Raw genomic sequence first — 19,103 nt, 5'->3', positions numbered from 1 at the left:
GCTAAACTGAAATTACTCAAAGTACTTTGTGGAAAGTTTGACACAATTTGAGTACAAGACTTATATTTTCAAACTCTGCACTCCTATTGTGATGTTACACAATTTTCAGGTCAATATGTTTAAGTCTGACAGAAAAAGGGATATCCTTAATGCTACTGTAGATCACCCAAACCTTTCATAAACCGCCCTGTTTCTAAAACCATTTGGTTTTGCTTGAAAGTGACAAAAAATGAATGATGTGGAAGAGAAGCAATGACTCCAGAATGATTTACATTTGTGAAAGGATGCTATTTTATTTACTTGAGTTTTTTTATATGAATTTAGATGATATGCACTGTGAAGTTTGATTTCAGCTAAATACTATATATAATTTTATACATCAACTTGCAGAAAAAATAAATTCATCAAACATCATTAAATCATTGCGAATTTCTCAAACCAAGTATATTCAGATATATTGTATGTACTGTATATCAATAAGCATACTCACACACGAAAGAGCTCCAGAAACATCTCAGAAGATGTTAGGTTTGTGTTTAAGCAGATGTGTAGATTTAGATTTTTATACAGCGCTCCATAATAATATATCCAAATATATTACTGTTGTCAGTTTTATTTTTACAGCTGTGATTTTAAGATATGGAAGTCAGTGACAATTGACACTGAATACTGTATGGACAATACAGTAATAGTCCAAAAGGCTAAATGAAGCAAAAGACAGGCTGTTAGAGAAAATCACTGAAAAATACTGTTTGCATAACCACTGTGTTCTGGAAAATCTTAACTTTGGAAATAATCTAATCTTTTAGCAAGCACAAGGCCAAAGCAACACAGCAGTGGTTCAACATCAGAAAGGCGAATGTCCTTCGGTGGAAAACAGAAATTCAGTAAATGCACTGAAAGGTCAGCCAAATCAAGGGCATTCCACTGTGTAAGCCAACTCAGGTAAACATTTAAAATGTGTATGGCATGTTAGAACCTAATCCTGCATTTCCTGAACCGTGAGAGGTGAAAGTTGCTAAACAATGAGCTGAGACTTGTTATAAAGCGCTGTAAAGCCGAGGAGCTGCAGATTTGGGTGATAAATCTCGGTAGGTTCAACATAACGAGGACTCTCTTTCACATTGTCAAATACATTGTTTTTTATAAAACTATGGATTATAGACATTTTAAGAAATAGTTGTGGAAAAACGATCCGTCCAATCTGTCAAGCTGAAGGACAGCAAAAAACAGACCAGGAATGTGTATTCCCTTTGCACTTTCCTGTCTCTGAAAGTGCAAAGGGAGGGGGGCACGCATACACACACACACTGACATAACTGCACCCTGAGAGTATGTGAGATTTGGCATTCCAACTTATTTTGTCTTATTGCGAGTTATGATCAATTGTCTGGCAAGACATTTACACATTTAGCTGTTTCACTTCGTTATCTACTCAAAAAGTCTAAACACACCATCTAGCTACAGCAAGTGGAGTGAGGACAGAGTGAATCTATCATAACACATAATAGGCTAATACATAATATCAGGTAACCTTAGACCTATTTAAGGTTAAGAAAACAGTTCAGGTTAAGAAATCAGTTTAAAATATATTTGAAATATTGTCCTCAGGGAAGCAAGGGCCATAAAGGCATGTGACAAGTGGGATGTAAAAGTCCACAGATCAACATTAATCAAACCATATAAAGGCAGCCAGAGGAATCTTGTGACTCAGTAATGAGGAGATTGATAAATCCTGAATTAAATTGCCATTTCTGGTTGTGTTTCTGATCTGCAGTCTGATTTTGGGCAAGGACGATCTGGCACATTGCTGAAACATAAAACATGTGTCAAACACAGTTTGTCTCCTATTCCAACATGTGTGATCAACTGTCAGAGTTGAATGCACTGAAAGAAAAAAAAACTGGCAGCTTTGGAAACCAGGCTGAAGGACAGTGAAAACCAGATTGTGGAACTGAGGAACAAAGGTAGAGTGAAACGTTTTGATTTCATTGAGTGAAACATTTAATAAGCAATGTGTGAGTTGTGGTGGAATGTGTAAATACAAAATAATGATGAGAATATTTTTGCTTTACATTGAGAGAACAAATGTGATATTCAGTGCAGCGGCAGGAGCAAGAGGAGAAATTGGACCTTAAAACACAGAGACAGCTCTCACCTAAAAAAAGTGATTACAAATATTGGAAATGCCCACAGTGAATTCACAGGTAAGTGTTTCATAAAAGACTTGCAATCATTTACTTGTTTAACTTTGGTATGCGCATCCATGAGGTAGTTTTTATAATGGCTTAAAGAAATCCAGCTATGTAACATAAATAAATCATACATGTTGCAGGTGTTTATTACTTTATCTTCCATCATTCTGGAGGAGACTCTGAGACAGAGCTGTTTCTCTACAACAGTCAGCGTGTGGTCATGACACAGGATCACACAGCAGTCCGTGAAACGGCTCATAATGGAGGAAACCCAGTGTTTCTGTGAGATCAGTGAAAGGTTGAGTTTACATTTCTCTAGGATATCAAAGGTTAACTGACTGACAGTAAATGTACTTAATACCATTTCCTCACTGCAAGTGCACTGAAACAGTAAACAAGATAATAAAGCCAAAGTCAAATGGGACGTTAAAAATTAACAGGTCATCATTAAACAAAATAAAAACAGCCAGAGGGATCACATCAGTCAAAATTTATGTGGCTGAGAGACACTGAAGCAACTTGGAAGATGAATTTTACCATTTTATGGTTTGTTTTGCTGTTCTGTGGCTTGATTTTGGCCCAGGATGAAGGTACTGCTATTGAAACACAGTCATGCTTTCCTGACATGTGTAATCTCCTGAAAGAGTTTGGTGCCATGAGAGAAAAACTGGGAGCTATGGAAACCAGGCTGAAGGACAGTGAAACCAGGCTGAAGGACAGTGAAACCAGGTTGAAGGACAGTGAAAACCAGATTCTTGAACTGAAGAACAAAGGTAAAGTGAAACTTTTGCTGATTGATTTAATAACTTAAGTGAAGAATTATTTTGGGTGATGGAATAAACAAAACTGAACAGTGTGGAAATACATTTACAAAATAATGTGATCACAATGTTTTGCTTTATATAGAAAGAACCATGGTAGTATTCAGTGCAGCAACGGGAGGGAGTGGAACCATTGGACCCTTCAGCACAGACACAACTGTAGTCTACCAAACAGTGAAAACAAACATTGCCCCTGTTACAGGCATTTACTACTTCACCTTCTTTTATCATGCTGGAGGATCGCACCCATAATCTAATCTTTTAGCAAGCACAAGGCCAAAGCAACACAGCAGTGGTTCAACATCAGAAAGGCGAATGTCCTTCGGTGGAAAACAGAAATTCAGTAAATGCACTGAAAGGTCAGCCAAATCAAGGGCATTCCACTGTGTAAGCCAACTCAGGTAAACATTTAAAATGTGTATGGCATGTTAGAACCTAATCCTGCATTTCCTGAACCGTGAGAGGTGAAAGTTGCTAAACAATGAGCTGAGACTTGTTATAAAGCGCTGTAAAGCCGAGGGGAGCTGCAGATTTGGGTGATAAATCTCGGTAGGTTCAACATAACGAGGACTCTCTTTCACATTGTCAAATACATTGTTTTTTATAAAACTATGGATTATAGACATTTTAAGAAATAGTTGTGGAAAAACGATCCGTCCAATCTGTCAAGCTGAAGGACAGCAAAAAACAGACCAGGAATGTGTATTCCCTTTGCACTTTCCTGTCTCTGAAAGTGCAAAGGGAGGGGGCACGCATACACACACACACTGACATAACTGCACCCTGAGAGTATGTGAGATTTGGCATTCCAACTTATTTTTTGTCTTATTGCGAGTTATGATCAATTGTCTGGCAAGACATTTACACATTTAGCTGTTTCACTTCGTTATCTACTCAAAAAGTCTAAACACACCATCTAGCTACAGCAAGTGGAGTGAGGACAGAGTGAATCTATCATAACACATAATAGGCTAATACATAATATCAGGTAACCTTAGACCTATTTAAGGTTAAGAAAACAGTTCAGGTTAAGAAATCAGTTTAAAATATATTTGAAATATTGTCCTCAGGGAAGCAAGGGCCATAAAGGCATGTGACAAGTGGGATGTAAAAAGTCCACAGATCAACATTAATCAAACCATATAAAGGCAGCCAGAGGAATCTTGTGACTCAGTAATGAGGAGATTGATAAATCCTGAATTAAATTGCCATTTCTGGTTGTGTTTCTGATCTGCAGTCTGATTTTGGGCAAGGACGATCTGGCACATTGCTGAAACATAAAACATGTGTCAAACACAGTTTGTCTCCTATTCCAACATGTGTGATCAACTGTCAGAGTTGAATGCACTGAAAGAAAAAAAAACTGGCAGCTTTGGAAACCAGGCTGAAGGACAGTGAAAACCAGATTGTGGAACTGAGGAACAAAGGTAGAGTGAAACGTTTTGATTTCATTGAGTGAAACATTTAATAAGCAATGTGTGAGTTGTGGTGGAATGTGTAAATACAAAATAATGATGAGAATATTTTTGCTTTACATTGAGAGAACAAATGTGATATTCAGTGCAGCGGCAGGAGCAAGAGGAGAAATTGGACCTTAAAACACAGAGACAGCTCTCACCTAAAAAAAGTGATTACAAATATTGGAAATGCCCACAGTGAATTCACAGGTAAGTGTTTCATAAAAGACTTGCAATCATTTACTTGTTTAACTTTGGTATGCGCATCCATGAGGTAGTTTTTATAATGGCTTAAAGAAATCCAGCTATGTAACATAAATAAATCATACATGTTGCAGGTGTTTATTACTTTATCTTCCATCATTCTGGAGGAGACTCTGAGACAGAGCTGTTTCTCTACAACAGTCAGCGTGTGGTCATGACACAGGATCACACAGCAGTCCGTGAAACGGCTCATAATGGAGGAAACCCAGTGTTTCTGTGAGATCAGTGAAAGGTTGAGTTTACATTTCTCTAGGATATCAAAGGTTAACTGACTGACAGTAAATGTACTTAATACCATTTCCTCACTGCAAGTGCACTGAAACAGTAAACAAGATAATAAAGCCAAAGTCAAATGGGACGTTAAAAATTAACAGGTCATCATTAAACAAAATAAAAACAGCCAGAGGGATCACATCAGTCAAAATTTATGTGGCTGAGAGACACTGAAGCAACTTGGAAGATGAATTTTACCATTTTATGGTTTGTTTTGCTGTTCTGTGGCTTGATTTTGGCCCAGGATGAAGGTACTGCTATTGAAACACAGTCATGCTTTCCTGACATGTGTAATCTCCTGAAAGAGTTTGGTGCCATGAGAGAAAAACTGGGAGCTATGGAAACCAGGCTGAAGGACAGTGAAACCAGGCTGAAGGACAGTGAAACCAGGTTGAAGGACAGTGAAAACCAGATTCTTGAACTGAAGAACAAAGGTAAAGTGAAACTTTTGCTGATTGATTTAATAACTTAAGTGAAGAATTATTTTGGGTGATGGAATAAACAAAACTGAACAGTGTGGAAATACATTTACAAAATAATGTGATCACAATGTTTTGCTTTATATAGAAAGAACCATGGTAGTATTCAGTGCAGCAACGGGAGGGAGTGGAACCATTGGACCCTTCAGCACAGACACAACTGTAGTCTACCAAACAGTGAAAACAAACATTGGCAATGCCTACAATCAATTCACAGGTAAGTGAATTAATACTGACATTTTCTATAGTCTCTTTATTTACAGATGTTATGCCATGACACAGATGTGCTAAAACCACACAGTAGGTTATAGGTTAAAAACATGGAGGAGTAGATGGTTTTATATTTGCTTTTCAGACATTCAGTGACGTTCATCTTCAATATCTTTTCATCAGTTTTCACCAGATGTGCAGGATAAAGTGTGACTCATATCACTGATGTTTTACCTTTTTTTTATACCCCAGGATCCAATATTTAGTAATTCTGTCAACAAGGGCAAACTAAATACTTGGAGAAGTAACTATGAAATAATGAAAACTAGAAGTGTAAACAATTTTAATTAAATGCTCTCCAAACAGTACATGCATTTTAAACTGGCAAATAAAAGTTTAATGTGATGGTGGCAGGAATGTCTGTAAATCAGTGATTAGTAAATTAACTAGTTACAGATGTTTGTCAAGTGCAATATTTATTTTTATTATTAATGTGTTGTGTTGATGCTATGATAGAAAGAAGTCCATAGAGCTGAAGGACATGTATGAATTTAATTGCTACAGTATGTTGCCATAAATAGAGAGAGCACTTTAAATGTGATCCGCCTATTTTCAAAAAAGACTCTCTAAGAAGGTTTCAAGGACTTCAACAAAGCTGTGTCAATTGTTGGAATAAAATGTTGTTTCCACAGGTATCTTCGCTGCCCCTGTTACAGGCATTTACTACTTCACCTTCTTTTATCATGCTGGAGGATCGCACCCAGTGAGTCTATCCCTCTACAAGAATGACCAGGTTGTTGTGACGACCTATGATCACCGTACAACGCATGATGGGGCAGATAACGGAGGCAATGCAGTGTTCTTGCAGCTGCAGCAAGGGGACCATGTGTATGTGCGCTTGGGTGCAAATACAACTGTTTGGGGAAACAATTACATTACCACCTTCAGCGGTTTTCTGGTCAGTCAGGTTTGAGAAACATTGTGAATAATGATATGATTCATTTGTCATTACGATTACAATTTTAAGTGTTTAAGATCTGAAATGATCTGAAAGTATTTAAAATCCTATATGTTCATTTTAATTGATTCCAATTATGACAGCTGTTCTAACAGCTACTGCAGGTTAAAAGGTACTTACTTACAGTACAGTTTGGCTGTGCACAAACTGTAACTTTTTCATATATTACAGACTTTTCTTTTTACAGTGTAAGAGGCAGGAAAGTTAGATCAAAATTAATAATAACACCTCATCTATGAGCTCAGTTTATCTTGTTTTTCTCATAAAAAAAAATAACTTAAACTTCTGTTTTGTCTCATCATGAATGCATTTTTTGGACACATTCTTACATCTTTCTGTTGTCCTTGTATAGAATGTTGATCTTTTGAACTTGAGTGTTTTCTATTAAAACTAATGAGTGAGAATGCAAAAAGTGGTTTGTCATCTTTTATTAAACAAGTTAATTCATTATTCCATTTATTTGCATCATTCACATGATACAGAATTCCAAAACTTGAAAGCAGGATGAATAGATGAAAGATAGATTTTAGTTTTCATGCACAGCCAAAGTATGGAAATGAAACAAGCAATTATTAATAAGTTAAAGTGAGAACTGTATCCATGTAAATGAAATGTAAATTTGTGTTTCCACCCGTGATTCTGACTCCTGCATGCCAGAATGTCAACAGCCCTCAGAGGACACATAAGGATCACATTTTGTCTCTTGAGGCAACTTGTAGGGCAGGAAACAGCACCCTCTGCTGTGCCAGGCCAGTGCAGTGCAGGAGATACTTCAGTTCGCTTCTTGTAGGCAAGGCAAAGCAAGTTTATTTGTGTTGCACATTTCATACACAAAGACAATTCAGAGTGCTTTACATAATGCATAAAAAGAGAGATTTTTATGGGGGGGGAGACGTGAGAGAACACCATTACAGTAATCCAACCTGCTGGAAATGAAAGCATGGACTAGTTTCTTTTAGTCTTGCATGGACAAGAATCCTCTGAATCTTGCTATGCTCTAAGATGGTAGAATGCAGACTTTGTTATTGCTTTTATGTGGTTGTTGAAGTTTAGCTCTGAGATTACAAGATTTCTGACTTAGCTTTTGGTTTTCAGAGGTTTTCTGAGACTCTTAAGCCTTCCTTCTTTTGCGCCAAAGATAGTTATGTTTGCATTTAGCTGAAGAGTCATCTCCATTTTGATAATGGACGGTGGACTGTAAAAACACCGGGGACAACAATGAAAATAAGATTTTACCGTTCTATCACTGACAAAGTCTGATATATTGTATATTACAAATATATCACAAAGAAAAGGTTGATGAGTAATATGGATTAACAATCTCTAAAACAAGCCATAATATGAGGCAAGGGTTGCGTTCATACGAGTTCCCTAAAATGTTGTCGGAGTATGTTGAAGCTACAAGCCACAATTCATTGTTCAATTGTTGCCTCAAATGCACCATACCTCCAACTACAAGCTGAGAATCAAAGTGATCAGAAATATATTGACAGTTATAGGTAAGAATAAGTGTAATGGTGCTATTTCATTTATTGATCCATATGCTACAATACAGTAAAGGAACTTCCTCTACTATAATATTCAGGAAGTTTTTGTAACATTCTGTGACCTTTGGTACACATTTTGATGGTCACGGGACTAAGATTTTGGAGATATTTTATGACTCTTTTTAAATTCTATTTATGTGTCTTTTTACATTGCTTTGTGTTTTGTTTTGTCTTACTGCCTTTTATGTCTTATATGAAACACTTGAATTGCCATGTTGTTGAAAACTATACAAATAAATCACGGAGACATTTTTAATCTTTGAGCCCCACACTAACGATTGATAAAATTGGTTTGCTGATAAATGTATTATTTCCTCATTGCTCATCCACTGAGCTTAACAGTTGGAACAGTTGGATAACATATACTTTACAATAACATAATACACATGTCAAATGGGATGTTAAAAATGAACAGGTCATCATTAAACAACATAAAAGCAGCCAGAGGGATCACATTAGTCAGAGTTAAGGTGGCTGAACGATCTTGAATCAACTTGGAAAATGAATTTCAATAAATATAGCTTTTATTCTACTGCATATACTGTATATCAACAGGAATTAATGATACAGAATTTTCTTGCTACTCAGAATGCTATGCCTTTATTTTAAATAATTTTTCCCCCAAATACTAGTAAATAAGTAGCCCTGGGTAGACTGAAAACAAGTGTTTTCAATAATTTTTTTACAGGCCTGATAACAAATTAGAGTTTGATCAGGATTCATGTTTTTTCTGTGTGTGTGTGGGTGTGTGTTGACTTTGTGTCGTTACACATTCACCAACATGGTCTCAAACCTCAAAAAATGATCCTCACCGTTCTGTTCCACTCTAGATCACATTTATTGCTGGGAAGTGATTAATGCTGTTAAATAACATTAGAAAAATTAGATGCCGTTGCTGTCATTTATATAAAACATATATTCCAAAAATCTAAAATATTACACAATCAATAATACTTAAAACTGTATCTTCTTTTAATTCACTTACATTTCAGAATTTGCTCCTGTGGTGAGGAGACTGAGACGCGACTAAAAATCCTTAAGTTTCTAGAAAGAGTTGGAAAGAGCCAACATAGAATGAATATGCTGTCAGACAGTGTGGACTGAGATGATTTTTACAGAGCTGAGTTTTCAGGTATCTTCACTGCACCTGTTGCAGGTGTTTATTACTTTACTATCTTCCATCATTCTGGAGGAAACTGTGGGACAGAGCTGTTTCTCTACAACAACAACCAGCGCATGTTCATGACACAGGATCACCCAGCACACGAATCAATACTTTGAAATTTACAGAGATATATATGTAAAAGTATTGATTTGTGTGCTGGGTGAACTAATGATTCATTTATTTCCATTTGACTTTAAAATCAGCTTAGATAGAAGGCAGTTTCTCCTTGTGAATTCATAGAAATAAATCATCATAAAATGAGTTCTCACTAAGTTTACTGCTTTGTGTCGTTGACTTGCAACACAGTTTCCCTAAAATATAAGAGAATACATGTTGAAACAACTATAGAGGAGACTAAGAGAGACACTGACATCTTAGCTACTTTTGTCACTAGACCCTCATCATGTCCCACTTCTCTCTCCTGAAGGACATGAGGCTTCTCATAGTCCAGTTTCTGAATTATTTTCAACCCCTGGTGTAAGATAAGAAACACATACAGTACAGCTACTGTATGATAGAGGCCTTTTCAAACCAGAATGTGAGAATGAAATAGTGGTTTATACTTTGAATACATTCAAATTCAAATGTTTTATTTGTTGGTGGATTTGCTAAAATACCCCCTGAAATACAATCTTTGCAAAGTTACTGTGAGATCAGTGAAAAATTTTGAAACATCTCTGTTTACATTTCTCTAGGATATCAAAGGTTAACTGATTAATCGTAAATGTAGTTAATGATATTTTCTCATTGCATAATAAGCCTTGTTTCAAATGGGATGTTAAAAATTAATAGGTCATCATTAAACAAAATAAAAGCAGCCAGATGAATCACAGCAGTCAAAGTTTACGTGGCTGAGAGACGCTGAATCAACTTGGAAGATGAAGTTCCCCATTTTATGGTTTGTTTTGCTGTTCTGTGGCTTGATTTTGGCCCAGGATGAAGGTACTGCTATTGAAACACAGTCATGCTTTCCTGACATGTGTAATCTCCTGAAAGAGTTTGGTGCCATGAGAGAAAAACTGGGAGCTATGGAAACCAGGCTGAAGGACAGTGAAACCAGGCTGAAGGACAGTGAAACCAGGCTGAAGGACAGTGAAACCAGGTTGAAGGACAGTGAAACCAGGCTGAAGGACAGTGAAACCAGGCTGAACGACAGTGAAAACAAGATTGTGGAACTAAGTAACAAAGGTAAAGAGAAATCTAAAGATTTTATTGAAGAATCCATTAAGCATTTTCTGTATTGTGATGGAATACACATAATTAATCAACACGTCCTCGTACCTAAATGACAGAATAGGTCGACCGCCAATGACTCCCAAAACCACATATGACTGTTGAAAAGTACCAGCGACAGGCAGCACCGTCTGTGGGAGCACAGCAGTGTGTCACGTGACATGATGCAAGTCATGTACGTAACGTTATGCAATTTAAAACTTATTTTTTATTTAAATACATCAACGTTGACTTTTCACATGGGACATGAATCCCAGTCTCCTGGGTGAAAGTCCTGTGTTCGTTTGACCCACCCATCCACCAAGACCTGCTCCCTACTATACTGCTCCCATCATAATTACTAGAAGTCAACGCCTAACGTAACGTAAAACATAAATATGGGTCGTAATAAGCTGCTTTCAAAGACAACCTACAGTATATGGCGTCTTTTCTAGTAAGGACGGGCTGTAATTAATTGAATTGAAACAAAACAAGTCCTCCAAACTAAACAACAAAAGAAGCGTTATAGACCATGTCTCCTGACAAACAAGTCATAATTCACACTGTTGCTAGAAGTTTTTAGTCAGTATTACATAGAAACAAATGATGCTCTTGTTTTTCATGTGAGGACTCTGGAAAAACTTTACAAAGTAATGTGATCAGAATGTTTTGATTGACACAGAAAGAACCAAGGTGATATTCAGTGCATCAGCAGGAGGGAGTGGAAGAATTGGACCCTTCAACACAGACACAACTTTAATCTACAGAGCAATGAAAACAAACATTGGTAATGCCTACAATCAATTCACAGGTAATACTCACTGTTACCTACATGTTTTCTTTTGCATCAGTATTACTGAGTCTTTTTACACAAAGTGTTAATGAATACAAGTGTCAGGCGGGTGAGTGCGAGGCAACAGGGAATGGACCCAAAAGCATACAATCCAGGCAGACAGGAACAGCTCAGTTCCGAGTTCCCGAGTTCCCGAGTTCCCGAGTTCCGTGTTCCAGGTTCCAAAGGCTGGAAAGTAAAGCGCCTCAAGCAACATTGACTATGTGGCAGGAAATGAGTGGAAATGGGCCAGTAAATATACTGTGAAGCTGATGAGGGAAAGTGGAAACAGGTGAGCAGGTTAAAGTGAGAGTCAGGTGACTGGGACAGGTGGGAGAGTCTGAGGGCTGGATGGAGAATGGCAGTGCAGGGGCCCGGGGAAGTGGGAATGTGGGTGAAGGGATGGAAATATATAACTGTTTTCTAAACAGTTATCGTTACATAAACAGAAGGGCTTTCGCATGGCAGAGCATCGAAACAATATTGGATGTATCAGGTAACGTTAGGTGTAGTTTTAACTAAAGAAAGATATAACAAACCTAAATATGACATAATCATCATCATTAATGCGATCAAAAGTTTTTTTTAGTGTAACGTCTGATCAACAAAAACAGCTCATACATCTACTAGAACAGCAGCCTTAGAAACATCAGAAACATTATTTTCATTCAGACATGTTCACACTGTCTGTGGAAGTCAGTTTTTAAATTCCTCCAGTAATATCAATTGCTTAAGCTGCATTAAAATTCCTTGAGACAAACATCAGCGACCAAAAAAAAAACAAAAAAAAAAACAGTGCCTTCCTGTCTACTAATCTAGATGTCTAACAGATCTGAGATTTAATTTTTGGTTTATTCGGTTGTAAGGCAATAAAAAAATGAGAGAAGAAAAGAAAGTGGATTTGTGATTTGAATTCTCAGTTGTAATTAAAAAGAAGAAGAAAAAAGTGACCAACACTCTGCTGTTTCCACAGGTATCTTCACTGCCCCTGTTGCAGGTGTTTATTACTTTACCATCTTCTATCATGCTGGAGGAGAACACGAAGTAAAGCTGTTACTGTACAAGAACAACGAGGTGGTGGTCATGACCCGTGATCACCAGTCAGACAGTGACACAGCTGATAATGGAGGAAACGCAGTGTTCCTGCAGCTGCAGCAAGGAGACCAAGTTTATGTGCAGATGCATGCAAAGTCCCATGTTTGGGGATTCAACCACCTGACGACTTTTAGTGGTTTTCTGGTCACTCAAATGTGAGAAATGATCCACTGTAAATCTATTCATTCCTGCTTGAAGATGGATGTAAAAATCTTAGATCACTACATAAATACATCTATTACATAGAGTATATTCAATTTTTAAATCTGATTGAACAGATGGCTTTTGCTCATTAAATAAATAGTCTGAAAATGAGATCAGTCATAATTGAATCACTGCTTCATTCAGTTCTTCATGCTTTATGACAGTTTGGTTGGAAAATTTATGAAAAGCTGACACTGCTGCCCCCATCACATTGTTTGGTTGTTGGGTTTTACAGAGACAAAGAGAGAAAAATGTATACAAACAGGAGGTGGTGTCAATGATACAGTTCAGCTCAGTTGCTCCACTAACAGCAGGACCTTAGATGGTGGTCCAACGGTCTATAAAAAGTATAAAGTGTTTCAGCGACATTAATTTTGGTTTAGATTTTCATTGTGACCAAACAATCTTGATGGCATAATTCATATTGTTAGTTTTTTGGTATTTTCTATTTTTGTATGGCATGACAATTGACTGAATGTGATTTTTAAGGCTATGACATATTACGTTTGGTATTAACAAGGTAAAAAGGATTATGAAGTGATTAGAGATATTTAAGTTATAAGCTTGGCGAAGGCTAATGTTTTAGCATTATGGTAGAGATGCTAAAGTTTATGTATTTGTTTTGAGGACCAAGAAGGATACTTAGACTTGGACATTCAAGCTGCTTTCATCAGTCACCTCAATCTCATCATGTCTCTCCAAAAACACCTGAGGCTTCTCAGGAACAGACAGCTCTTTACACTTATGCACAGAGCCTCTGTGTTGTTGAGCTAATCCAGTTACTGTCTTAAACCCGAGCGCCCCCGGTACCGGGGGCAGCACAGCATCTCACAAGCTCAATATAATGGCATGATAAACATGAAGCAACATATTCATGCTGCATACCCACATAACGGGAAGCTAGCTGATGCTAACCATTTTTACCTAAATGAAACACAAGCCAAACAGTGAGCAATTGACTGAGCGTGTAGCAAAAAGCATTCTCTACCTGTCTGTCTGAAAACAGCACTATTAATATCTTTCATTTCATGCAATAAAGACAAACAGGCACTCAAATTAGTCTCCAGAAACTCCAGAGATTACAAAAGGTGTAGATCATGTAACTGTACGGCCAAAACTCACTGCATAGCCTTTGAAGAAATACAAAAACAAACTTAGGTTCGTACATTTACAACTACGAATTGTGTCTTACCTTTGCTGTTTTTTATTTATTTTTTTTTATTTATTTATTTAAAGAAAGGGGGGAACAATGCATATTAATGAACATTTACACAAATGTAATTATGCCAGATTATAGCCTAAGGCTAATTTCCATCTGCAGACCCCCTGGCAGGTTAACAGAAAGATAAGAACATACAGTACACTTCAGTTGGACAGAGACAGGAAAACAAGGTTTTATCGTGTTAGTACAACTACAAACATTCAACAGAAAACAAGTCGAAGGGTCACAGACAACAGTTAAGACACATATCTGTATTGCACAAGCCCTTCTACTGCAGTGTCCTATTGCACACACCCTTACATTGCACTGATCCTTATTGCACACACCCTCATATTGCACTGATCCCGATCCCTATTGCACACACTCTTGCATTGCACCGATCCCTATTGCATTTTGACTTGGAGATACAGTATAGTTAAGCGTATGTTGCACAGGAGTAAGTTTTAACATATTTGGGCTCACACATGATCACATGTTTGTCTCTCTCTCAACCATGATTTTAAATGTTTCTTAAAAGTAGGAAAACTTGTGCTTTCCCTCACTGAGAGTGGAATAGTATTCCAAAATGTTACACTGTGGTATGACCAGACGTTTTGGGAGAAGGCAGTTCGCCTGAGCGGTAGCTCACAGTCTCCTCTGACGGTGGATCGAGTTATTCTTGATCCAGCAGAGCTGACAGATTTTGGCTTGATAAAATCATTCAATGGTGGAGGCGCCATACCATGTAGGACCTTATAGATCAAACAGGCCGCTTTAAATTGTTTAAAGTTTACAAAATTTAGAAAATTATATTTATCAAGAATTTGGCAATGGGGGTAAGAAAAAGGTTTCTTATCTAAAATGTTCAGTGCTCTTTTATAACATGCTTCAATGGGTCCAATAACAGAAAGACTTGTATAGGACCAGCTTGTGATACAGTACTCAATGTGAGACAGTATCATTGAGTGCAAAAATGTGACTGCTGCTTTATCAGTTAAGGATGGCCGAATATGTTTAAAATTTCGAATATTAAAATTGATAGTTTTTACAATTTTTCTTACATGTTTTCTAAAGGACAGTCTTTTGTTATCAAAAGTTGTGTTTGATTGCCAAAATCCAAAAGTAATCACTTCTCCAATGTCCCTGCACCATCTTGAATCCATTTCAGCCGCCGTGTATACGTTTGCATTGCATGAGGAAAGATAATAGACATGGCGGACCACAGCCTTCCTTGCGATTACATGGTGTTTGTTTCCATCTGGTAGCTGAATCGATTACTGACATCAACCAAACCAATTTCATCCTGTTGGTCTGGCTGAGAGGAATCCATACTTGACTCTGGGCCTTTCCATTGTGCATTTATCTGCCTGTACAGCATGGAGTGCTTTGGTCGTATATGAATATTGATCAATATTCAATGTGTTTACTATATTTCAATGTTTTTGGGACATTTATGTTATTTGTAACACAAATTACTTTACTGCATCTCCATTTATTCTGCAGTGGTAATAGAGGAGGATACAGCAGCAGGCTGTTGCATAGTGTAAATACATTTAATTACACAGAACATAATTTCACTGCGTAAGTATAATTTAAATGATATATATGTATATATAAGGATATGTTTAGAGACTGATATATATATATATATAAGAAGATATAATATACGATATATATATACATACTACCGTTCAAAAGTTTGGCATCGCCTGCTACAAAAGCTTAATTCGGTGCAGTCAGATGGCTGAGAGGACTACTCTATATTTTTGAATGATCTTTCAGGCTTTTAGGTTGTGGAAAGTCCTCTTTGCAAATAAATGTTATTTTGTATGAAGGGTTTGCAAGAAACGTAATGTTTTGTACAGAGAGAACAAAACGCTGTACGATGCAACGGCTGGAGCAGTTGCCCTGAGAGTCTAATATTGCCACGGATGGTTTACATTGGAGTTCACTGAAAGCCTGGTGTGTCTCATACAGATGCTAAAGGGTAGGCCTACCTTGTGGGTTTGTATGAGACGCCAAGAGGCATGAAAAAAGGTCGGTATTGGACCCTGGGAATGAGAACGGCTTGTATTGTCACACTGGCTTGAATTTTTTAAAGCTGAAGGTATTTGAATATTTTATGCACAGACTTTGGGCTTTGTCTACTTGCAAATCATTGTGCATTAGCATCATGTACATTTAAAGTTGAGAGAACTAAAAATTATGTATTTATGCATTTCAGCATCATCTCACATTTAAAAAAGCTTGTTTGTCAAAAAGCTCAAAATAGACATTCATAGATGTATTTCTCAATGTCTTTCTTTCCCTATTTTTCTAATCAGTTTGTTTTATTTAACGATTTATTGAACTGTTGTATTTATTTGTCATTAATTTACTTACAGTAAGTCCCTGAAGAAGTATAATAATCAGATATCATGAATACTTTTATATAACTTTTATGGAGCATAAAGTACGTCATCATCCCTTAGTCCTGCAGTGTGTCCTCACACTTGTCAATGTTATTCAGCAAGTCTAAGGAAACCATTAAGTGCCATAATTTTTATCTGCAGAATACAGGTTTCTTCGGCAGCTCCAGACCCACCTATTTAAACTTGTATTTACTTCCAATGTATTATATTTATTACTTTTATATTGTGTCTTTATTTTATGTCTTGCTTTTGTATTTTATTCTGAAGCATTTTGTAATATCTGATCTAGAAAGGTGCTCTATAAATAAACTTAACTTTACTTACTTTGTCAGTTGGAAGACAGAAAGATTAGTTAAGTCATAAAATGGACAAAAACAGATTCTAATATAATGCAACAATTACATTTTGTTAGCAGTGAGGAAGTTTTCTCACCTGCTCTGATCAGCCAGCCTCTGTACTGTAAATGTCGCTGTGTTAGTCTGGAGGGGATCAATACAAACTGAAGTTTAAGTCTCTGCTTGAAGTCCAAAAATGTTTCTCCCTTTGAAACCTCCTCTAGTCTTGTGAACATTTTATCACAACCAATCGTTTGAACCCAGAGCAAGGAGATTAACAGCCAATCAAAGTACTGCAAACTATCCTTTTACTATATACGGTATGTCAATGATAATTACAGTAGTGTACACTAGGGTAATGTGCATGTATTTCTTGACACCAACCAACTCCTATGTCTGTAAATGAGGAAGTGCCCTTTTGTGGGGAGCTGCTGTAAGTGTGAAGCTCACAGGCTGGTTCACTGTTGGTGTGACCTAATGTAAGAAAATTCTGAAACAGAAGCACCAGCCAGGGCTTATTGTAAGTTCATGCAAAAATACTGCACATGATCTGCAACCCATCCAGTAAATAAAACAAATATAGAAAAAACAACCCTTGAAATTCTGTAAATATAACAACAGCTACATGCATGTAGTATTCAGTGGTGTGTGATGTTGATGGTCAGTTACCACAATAAATGTAATGTCAAACATTGTTTTATTTTATCATGAAATGGAAAATTGAAAAACATAGACATGCGTACTATACTACTATACATGTAATCTTGCTTTGCATAACATAATGTGATATCAGTAACATGTGAATCACAAAATACATTTACATTGAATGACACCAAATTGGAACATAGACATTTTCTCACCACACACGTGAAACAAACAGCATGCTGCCAAATAATATACAACTTTTGCAGTATTCATATTGAGCTCTGCAGGACAAAGTAGAAGAAACATCAATTCTTTTTCACATGATGAACATATTAGAGAGAAGTAGGAGTGGTGATGCAAATGTATTGAGAAAACAGCAACTGCATAAGCAGAAGTGAATGGATGTGTCAAAATATCATATGTACTACTAGAAACTAGAAGTCATTAATTATCTTTGTTTTAAAGAACAATCATTGACAGGGAATGATTCTTTATTAATTCCTCATTAGGCATAAATTGTAAGTGAAAGTGGTCATTTCTAGCAGGCAGCTGTTTTCAGCAAAGATCTTCCATAAACCCCCTTGTACACTACCTGTCCAGCACCAAACAGTAAACAGACAAAGTGATGACATACTTTTTTCAGTTTGTTATTTGGTGTTGGGTAGCGTTCAGGTTTATCAGAGCTTTTCTTGTCGGAAATGGAGTCCAAGAGACCTGCTGACTTTACCACACAGAAGATGTGATGGAAAATCAAAACAACGATCTAAAAGTGGCTGAAGACTCCGTAAAGCTGCAGAGTTTAAATTATAATTAATATTTAAAATTTACATTTGAGTCATTTGATTCTAATTGATGATTAATGCAGTTTTAAGGCATTTATTTGACGTTATACAAAGCAAAACAAGCAGGATTACAATATAGTTTCACAAAAAAATTCCATGCAAAGTTGATAACAAATGGATGCAAATTATGGGAAGATTCATTTAATGTGGTCAAGTAACATTCTAACCTAAAGAGTAACTTAAAATGTAAACCTCAGTCACAGTGGAAAATATGTGTAACATGCAAAAACTGAAGTTAGGTGAATTAACAGTAATTTAACACATAGTTGACTTCATGTTAAAATCTTGAGGATTTCTTTTCAGCCATGCATACCACATGTTTTTCATGACATCATGCTCATCTCACAAAATGGTGTGGAAACAGGCTCAAAGATGTAAAGAGAGAATGTGTGGCTTAAGAACAAAAAGGCAGGTCAAAATTTCCTTATATTTTCACAAGCAAACATTTTTTATTCAGCTAAGCTTGGCAAAAAGTGTCGAATAATTAGCCTGACAGCTGGAATAAACTGCGTACGAACCCTCCAAGAAATCTGGTTACTCTAAGGTTACATGCAGACAAAATTGCTTGGCCTTTGGTTGTTGTATTTCTCAAAATGGACAGGGAGACAAAGGTTTCCAACCTTATTACATGCCACAACCACATTTTGGCTGCAATGAGTTACACTGATAACTCTGCAGACATTTCTTTTTCTGAAGGATTTAACTTCATATACAAGCATGGGTAAGTTGCTGATGCACAAGTTACCTCGCACACGCCGGCCACCTCCATTACAGATCTGACGGACTTGTCTCACATCAGCGTCGATGAAGGACTGCACTGGAGCTCTGCCACAGAGTGTGGTGTTCACTAGGTAGCTGTGTAATGAGATCAATGTTTCACTGCATAGTATTGACATT

General features: G+C 36.9%; 1 protein-coding gene and 1 long non-coding RNA gene across 7 annotated transcripts; both read left to right on the top strand.

Annotated features, from left to right (window-relative positions):
- The first annotated feature begins 930 nt into the window (after positions 1–930).
- On the top strand, positions 931–3,192 carry LOC122869741. 5 transcript variants are annotated; one of them, XR_006376400.1, is made up of 4 exons: positions 931–945; positions 1,778–2,207; positions 2,336–2,968; positions 3,102–3,192. It is a non-coding gene; the product is annotated as an uncharacterized LOC122869741 (long non-coding RNA). The 5 variants fall into 5 exon arrangements; XR_006376401.1 differs by lacking the exon at positions 931–945 and adding an exon at positions 1,077–1,091; XR_006376402.1 differs by lacking the exon at positions 931–945 and having other exon boundaries at positions 1,733–1,967; positions 2,082–2,207.
- A 1,004-nt stretch (positions 3,193–4,196) lies between these two features.
- On the top strand, positions 4,197–12,883 carry LOC122869740. Of its 2 annotated transcripts, none has more exons than XM_044183007.1 (6): positions 4,197–4,443; positions 4,578–4,683; positions 4,812–5,444; positions 10,426–10,617; positions 11,324–11,452; positions 12,447–12,883. In XM_044183007.1, exons 3-6 carry the CDS (start codon positions 5,165–5,167, stop codon positions 12,725–12,727), a joined length of 882 nt encoding a protein of 293 aa, XP_044038942.1. In that variant the 5' UTR covers positions 4,197–4,443; positions 4,578–4,683; positions 4,812–5,164; the 3' UTR covers positions 12,728–12,883. The 2 variants fall into 2 exon arrangements, with proteins under 2 accessions (XP_044038942.1, XP_044038941.1); XM_044183006.1 differs by having other exon boundaries at positions 4,558–4,683.
- Positions 12,884–19,103: the final 6,220 nt, after the last annotated feature.

The sequence above is a fragment of the Siniperca chuatsi genome, linkage group LG22 (genome assembly GCF_020085105.1).
Source record: "Siniperca chuatsi isolate FFG_IHB_CAS linkage group LG22, ASM2008510v1, whole genome shotgun sequence".
Taxonomy (NCBI): Eukaryota; Metazoa; Chordata; class Actinopteri; order Centrarchiformes; family Sinipercidae; genus Siniperca; species Siniperca chuatsi.
Note: the sequence above shows the minus strand (reverse complement) of the source record. Positions and strands in the feature narration are given on the sequence as shown.